Here is a 7746-nt window from a genome sequence, read left to right as displayed (position 1 = left end):
CATGCGATAGAGGATGTTCAGGCCTCCTTCACAACCCGTCCGTTGCATGACCTTTATCTGGAACAATCTTAAGCAAGAGTTAATAAAATGAATCACACATTATACATCATAATGGTTCATTAGAACACAACCCATGAAACACAGAGTATAAATAAAATATTTCTAACATGCATCATGTAGTATATACAGGGGGTACGGAGGGGTGATTAGCCTCTAACGACCACCTGCCGATCAGGAATCGTGAGGTCGGGAGAAAATCAACCATGTTTGAAATTCAGTCGGCCGTCAGAAGGCGGTCGTGGGCAAATCGCTGAGTGGGCAAACAAGGATTCTTCTTCTTCCTCTCAGATGAAAACACAGTAGCATGGGGGGGGTGCGGAGGAAATAGAGTTCTTTATGTTAAATTGAGAGACCATATTAGCCACGTTTGCTCAGCCATGTCTTTGTTCAAATACGTCGTCGCCTTTTCTTTTTAGGACTTTCATCATAAAATTGCACATTGATATATTTTTTTATTTCTTTTTTTCCAGATAAAAATGTTGCAAACATCAACACAGACCATAGAAATCATCTGTGTCCCAAAAGTTATCTTTTGAGGGATGCCTAACTAATTTCTATTCAAAACCATTCCTGTTAAAGTCATAAATTCTCTATTTTGCCACTCATAGTCTTAATTTTTATTTTGTAACGACATTAAGTCAGGAGAGAGAGAGGGTGAAGACTACAACTGGGTATTTTCGCCAAAGTCCTGAATCGACTCAATTTTGATTCATTCAGTTCTAAATCGATTAATTTCGATTCGATCTGTTTTTACAATAATGAAAGTGGTTCAACTGTGTTCAACAAAATACTCATGTATTTTATTTTATCCTATCACATTAAACACAAAGTGCAAACTTGTAAATCAGATAGCTTAAACAGAGATGTGAACAAAACTGTCTTAAAAGTGCAAACTTGTTTGTTAAAAGTGAAAAAGTGAAGCCTTACACGAGCAAGCAGACGTGAAAAAGGCTGACATTATCTTCACTGCACAAACCATATTTGCAGCGTTGTCTGTAACTACAGGGTGTTTTCTGGTCAGCCTCCATTTGTTAATGTCTTCAGTCAACCTATTGGCTATATCTGCAGCCATATGGCTTGAAGTCATCTTGAGAGCTTCTTTCCGGCTTATTTGAATGTGAACGTCACGTGGGTCACTATAAAAGGAATCGATCTCTTTCCCTAGGCATCGATTTTGCAAAAAATTAAAGGATTCGATTCAAAATCGAATAAATCGATTTTTTTTTTTTACCCAGTCCTAGTGCAGACATGGGACAACGATCCATGCTTTGGGACTTGAAAACCTTGGCCTGCCACGCCAAGTTCTAAAACCAAGTTCTATTCCATGCAACTGCCATGCCCTAGTTAAAACTTTATCTGAATCTAGCCTGGATCTAATAAAGAGTACAATACAAGTATTTCTAACTATAACTATAATAAAAGGAGGTTTTATTTAGGTCACAACCTTCTACAGCAGCACCATAGAGTGCGTTCTGACCAGCTCTCTCACACTGTGGTGTGGAGGCTGCAGCACTTCAGACTGGAACAGTCTTATGTTTACATTATATCACTGCTGCACTTTAAAAAGGTAAATGTCTTGAGAGCTGTACTGAATTAAATTTCTTTTTGTATACACTCTGTGTACAAAATGACAATAAAGCCTGTCTAAGTCTAAGCTTTCCTGTATATGTCCAGCCTTTATGGCATCACAGACATGTCTCAATAGATCATAGCAAGAAGCTTTCCTCTTTTTTATTTTATTTTACGTTTACGTAAATTACGTTACGTTTTCATGACCACCTCGGTGAACCAGATTTTATATTGTCTTATGTCTTGGAGCAATGTTGACTGTTACTGTTGATGTGAAAAGGTAACGTAAGCAGTTCAAGTCAAATGTCGAGAATTTGTCAGTATGGCTAAAGGAGGTATGAATTGGCAGGAATTGGGTTGTTTTACCACATGTCACAATAAGATTTATCCCAATATATCCCCATACATTAACAAATACATTATACTGCAAGTTTTATAACAATAAAACTCTGTAGAATCTCATGCAATCTTGGCGTCGGGTGTAGGAGTTTGCCCTGAAATCGAAGGATTGACGGTTCAAGCCCCGAATCCGACTTTCATTGTCGTTGTGTCCTTGGGCAAGACACTTGACCTGCATTGTCTACTGATGGTAGTCAGAGGGCCCGGTGGCGCCAGTGTACGGCAGCCCCGCTTCTGTCAGTGAGCCACAGGGCAGCTGTGGTTACAATCTAGCTTGCCACCATCAGTGTGTGAGTGAATGGGTGAATGAATGTAGTGTAAAGCGCTTTGGTCAAGTTACCTGACTTGAAATAAGGCGCTATATGAGTACATGCCATTTACCATTTGTTCTGTTCGTTACATCCCTGATGTGAATCTTTTCTGCTTGTTTTACATGTTTCAGTTGGTTGAAGTGATCCAGCCCATCAGATGAAGAGCCTCCAGTTCCGGAGCATTGCTCCTAAGGCCCAAGCTGTGGTGCCTTCACCCTCCCCTCTGGCCCCGTGCTGCCAACCGTTGTCTGCTCTACCCGAGGCCACCACCGCCTCTAGCCCCAAGTCCATCCTGGTACCCACTCAAAACTATGCACTGATGCAAATAGCAGGCCAAGATGGAACGTTCTCTCTGGTCGCACTCCCCCCCTCTGTCTCCTCTCAGACTCCACAGCAACAAACCCAGAAAACCCTCAAGTTACCCATTCCCAGATACCAGTCGGCGAGAAACAAAAAAACCTCAGAGAAAGTGAAATCACTGGTCGCTGCCAATACAAAAGCTGCCTCCAGTTTTCCTATACTTGCTCAGACCAAGTCGGTGGGGAGTGGAACATGTGCAGGGCCAAGGCTAAAGCTAGAGGAGACGAAGGAAACCACAAAGGAACCTCCAGAAAAGGTGTTTCTGATCGACTCGGCCACCTCTGATGTCTCCGTCTCTGCACTGTTACCAGAAAACGCTCTTCTCTGTCCAAAGTTGGAGCAAACGACAGATAGCAATGAGCAGCCTGCTTCGGCTAGCCTTATTCAGAACCTCCAGTACCATTCTGCAACTGCCTCAACCTCCACAGGTAAAGCCCCTGAGGAAACTAAACCTACATTGGGGCTGTGCCAATCCAAACCAACTCCTGCTCAGCCTCAGAGTAGTATCACTGTCCTGTCACCAGCTATCTTCAGCAAAGCAGTCCAGATTATCCCTTCTCCGCCTAAGGGGAAACTACCCATTCTGCCTTATTCTAAAATGAGGAGCTCCCTGATCCCAACTACAAAGATCACGGGTTTGTCCCAGGATAGAAAAGGCTTCTGTGGGCAGGCAGGAGTCTCCTCTTCTGTGGACAGTGTGAACAAAAACATAGAGAATCCGGAAGTCTTGAGGCCAAACCCGGTGCCAAACTCTATTCAGACCAAACCCTCACTTGTTCCCGTTACCCTCCAGAAACCCCCTGGCAAGAAGAGAGGGAGGAAGAGAAAGACGATAGAAGATATCTTAGCCTTTGAAGCCAGAAAGAAGAGGTCTTTGTCCTTTTTCCGGAGAAGGCTTCCCGAAAAACCTCCAGCGGTCATTCCAGGTTTCAAACAGAAGGAAGTTGATATTTCCAAGAAGTACCGAAGTATCCGACCCAAGCCCATACTGGTTATGGAGACTGTTCCTCAACTGGTGAGTTTGCCTCCAGTAACACCAGACGGCCAAGAACAGGAACTCTTACTCGGTCGCCAACTGGCCACTGCTGCCCCAACTAAGGCGCTGGACTGTTCCCCCCAACCCGCTCCGGTGACCCTTCACCTCAGAGCCGGCTCTAACCCAAAAGTGTTTATCGGAAGCCGCCCGATCCACCGCTGCTCCATCTGTAGCCGCTGTTTCCAGTTTAAGCATCACCTGCAGAACCACATGAACACCCACTCCAACAGCCGGCCCTACATCTGCCCCCTCTGCCGCAAAGCGTACGCCCACAGAGGCAGCCTCAGCACCCACATGAAACTGCATCACTCAGAGGTACGGCCGCGTCGATCGCTCCACTGCGAGTTCTGCGATAAGGTCTTTGGATATGTGGGCGTGTACTTCCGTCATCTGAGGGAGGTCCACAAAGTGGTGCTGACCGTAGAGCCATCAATCAGTCGTCATGAAGAAGACATGTCTTTGGAAGGGTGAGATTAATCGTACAGAACCTTTTGACCTTTAGCTTGAAGTTGATTGATTGCCTCAATAAGCATCTTTTTATGTTTTTTCTCACAGTCTGATCTCGCCTGAGCCGTCAGACGAACAGGATCGGGAAGAACCTGTGGAGTTGCAGATAAAATGCGGCCGCTGTCAAGCCGAGACTCCCACTTTTGCCGACATGAAGATGCATCTGCTGTACGTGCATGGGGAGGAGGTCCACGTCCGTGCTCCCGACGGGAAGGCCCAATCCGTCGGGCGGGAGGTCGAGAACGAGCTGGTGAAGCACGCCGCCCACTATTGGCGCCAGCTCAACCAGAAGCGAAACTTGGTCAAGTGCGGCAGCTGCGACGAGGAGTTTTTTTCCTTCTCCAAACTCAAGAAGCACATTATGTCCCATCACCGAGTCAGGGACTGGGAGGCAGGCGGCGAAACCAGGTCGTCCTCCCCTGAAAACGACAGCGACTTGGGAGTTCTGGCAGCCGGGGAGGCCTTCAACTGCGTGCTTTGCAGCAAGGTGCTGGACACTAAGGAGCTAATTATCGAGCACTGGAGGAGTCACCATCACTGTGAGCAACCTGCCCTCCTGTGGGATGCCTTGAGCTCCTACTCCGGACTAGAGGAGGCGGAGGTGGACAGGGATCTAGACACTCCTGCTCCAAGTCCACATTAAGCAGGCGAAAAGGGCGAAGGCCTTTACTGTAGCGTCTCCTCATCCTCACTCAGTCCTAACAATCAGCAGCACAGGGAAGGAGAGATTCTCTAATGTCTTTTGGACACTAGCTTCATCTTTCACGCCGCTAGACGTAGCGTGAGAAGTTACAAGAATAATGGCGTCAAGTCAAAAGTGAAGCCTGATGTTCCAAGTCAGGAGAGATTCTCTCTCTAAGTTAGAAAATTTGGTTTTGTAAGCATTATGTTTTAACTTTTGTTTTTTTTTCCTGATTGCACTGTTCTGTTTCAACAGTTTGAAGGTATTTAATATCCTGTTAAAGTATTTTTTCTACCTTTTATTTAAACTGTACTGTGGTTAATATTTAATCTGACACAACTGTTAAGTTATTAAGGTTCTTATTTTGATCCCCCTTTAATAAGAAGTGAATTTTTTCCCATTGTTATTGGGAGCAAGAACATGTTTTGTACCTGAAAATTTAAAAAGCGAAATGCAATCCAATAATGAGACTTTTAAAAGCGTCTTAATAACGAAAGGTTTTCAGAGAAATTTTGATGGTTTATTTCCCCATTTTTTTTCTCAAATTTAATTTTTTCAAATTTAATTAGAAATAAGTTCTCATTTTCAGATAGATTTTTTATTAATTGAATTTTTTTGCCTTTAACAGACCGTTCTCTTCCCCTCTGGGGGCGGGCTTTCCTTTGGAAAAGACGCATCGCTATTGGTCTGTTTAGGTTTTAACGGCAACATATTTATTGGTAAATTTTCGTGTCCAGATTGAGCGTCTCTTCACTGATTTTTAAATATTATTTCATTTTAGTATGGGAAATTGAAGAATTCTGACTTTTTTCTCAGAATACCGACCTGTTTCTCAGAAATCTGACTTTTTTTATTGTCAGAATTCAGTCAGAATTCTGAGATTAAAGTCAGAATTCGGAGAAAAAAGTCAGAATTCGGAGAAAAAAGTCAGAATTCTGACTTTTTTCCAATACTAAACTGAAACAAAATTTAAAAATCAGTTAACTTTTTTTTTTTTTCCCCACTGGCCCTAATCCTCTTCCGTACTTCTAGGCTTAATGTAAAGAAAAAGTGATTCGCAAAATGTAATTGGAATAAACTGCAATCTGTAACACTGAAAATAGGAAAATGGAAATAAATAACTTGGAAAACAAAAAGTGAATAAAAAACTTTTTGTAAGAAATTTAATTTGGGGAAAAAAAAAACCCGAAAAAATGTGATAAAACTCAGAACTTTCTCTTAAAAACCTTCTCTAATAAGGAGTTTTCAAATTCTTATTTCTGGATTGTTTTTTTTGTTTTTTCAAATTTCCATTTACAAAACATGTTTACTAGAACAAAAATAAATAACATTAGTAAAATAATAATAAAATAAAACAATAGTAAAATTCACTCCATACTTTAATCCATCTAAGCGTGCAAATTTTATTTATTTTTAAGCTTGAGTTCCCCCTCTTTGGAGTAATCCAAAAAAACCTGTTTTTGTTTTATCTTTCAGCTAAAGGACTAGATTTGTTACCATTCTGATGCCTCATCAAGAACTTTAAGGCCATTTTTCCCCCTTTTTTATAAATGATGTCATTTTGAAAAGCATCGAGCACAACGTACAGTGTGTTAAAGCATCTGCATGGTTAGATAAATCGCTTAAATTACATGAAGGTGGGATACCGTCTACTATTACGCTGGCTGATGTTTTTATCCATTTGTTGACATTAGATCATCAAAGATGGAGGAAAAAAATTACTGTTTGTACAATCGGCTGACGTAATATTTCTGACCAAGCAACAAAAAAAGAAACAAAATCTTTCACTTGGGTCAGACTGGCGGTCTAAGGGTTCATTTCTATGGAGACCCATAAAGGAATAATTTTACAGCCAGCACCAAGTGACGTCCTCGTGGCCTTTTTGGAAAAAAACCCTAAAAAGAAAAACTGAAAGTGTTTCTACGTAATGTGGCTAATCATCAGTATGACTCCCTGTAGGCGTATTTCAAAGTTTTTGACTTGTCGATTAAAGCCTGTGTGTGTGTGTGTGTGTATTCTGTGATATGCCAGGGTCTATTCAAAATAGTGATAGTAGAAGTGAGTACTGTTTAGTAAATACGCAATGGATTGCCTACCTATTGTCGCCAGCTCATGTATGCACCTGTGGAGTTTCGTGCACCCAGACTGAGTAGAGTTAATAGAAACTGTTGTTAAATCCAGAAAAATATGCTATTTTGTACTTTAGATTACTACAGAGAATATTTATGCTTGTGGTTGGTGATTACAGAACCAGCACTGAAACATTTATGTTTGCTTCAATGAATTTGGAGGGATGGAGTTTTTTTTTTTTTTTTTTTTCATCATCATTTTTATTATTTTTACAGGGGTGGATGGGATTTAATGAAGTGAGCTTTCCGAAGTTATCTGCAATGCTTCCTTTGCCAGTTGCAGGAAGATGTGGTGTTGATTGTTTGATTTAAAACAGAGCGACTAAAAAAATGAAATACTGATTATTTGAGTGAGAAAAGGGGGTCCATGTTGTCTTGGTTGTTGGTTTGGTTGCTAAGACCTAGCACCAATGTAGAATAAAATAAGCCTTTACTTTTAATTTGTTCTATTAAGTTGTTAGAGAGCGGAAGATTTAAGAATAGAATAAACTAAAATTGGCTGATTAATTAAATGCTGCTAGCATAGTGTTCTATCTTTAAAAGGGCCTGGTTTGTAGCTAGCATAATATTCGTCTAGCTAGCAAAATGTTATATTTTCAAAGGACTGAGCTTGTGGTTACTGTAATGTTCTGCCTTGAAACAACTGAGGTTGTAACTAGCGTAATTTTATGCCTTGAAAGGATTGAGGTTGTA

At 41.4% G+C, this 7746-nt stretch overlaps 1 protein-coding gene across 4 annotated transcripts in view; it reads left to right on the top strand.

Annotated features, from left to right (window-relative positions):
• znf438 (zinc finger protein 438) overlaps positions 1 to 5723 on the top strand; it is a 69382-nt gene extending 63659 nt beyond the window's left edge. For all 4 annotated transcript variants that reach the window (XM_015375520.1, XM_015375521.1, XM_015375522.1 and 1 more), the window contains 2 exons: positions 2471 to 4202; positions 4291 to 5723. In XM_015375520.1, the coding sequence (XP_015231006.1) occupies positions 2497 to 4202; positions 4291 to 4885 (2301 nt within the window). In that variant the 5' untranslated portion in view covers positions 2471 to 2496 and the 3' untranslated portion in view covers positions 4886 to 5723. The remainder of the gene's footprint in view (positions 1 to 2470; positions 4203 to 4290) is intronic.
• The last annotated feature ends 2023 nt before the right edge of the window (positions 5724 to 7746 follow it).

This window comes from Cyprinodon variegatus, unplaced genomic scaffold, assembly GCF_000732505.1.
Source record: "Cyprinodon variegatus isolate N-32 unplaced genomic scaffold, C_variegatus-1.0 Scaffold120, whole genome shotgun sequence".
NCBI lineage: Eukaryota > Metazoa > Chordata > Actinopteri > Cyprinodontiformes > Cyprinodontidae > Cyprinodon > Cyprinodon variegatus.
The sequence above is the reverse complement of the archived record's forward strand: the minus strand, read 5'-3'. Positions and strand labels throughout refer to the sequence as shown.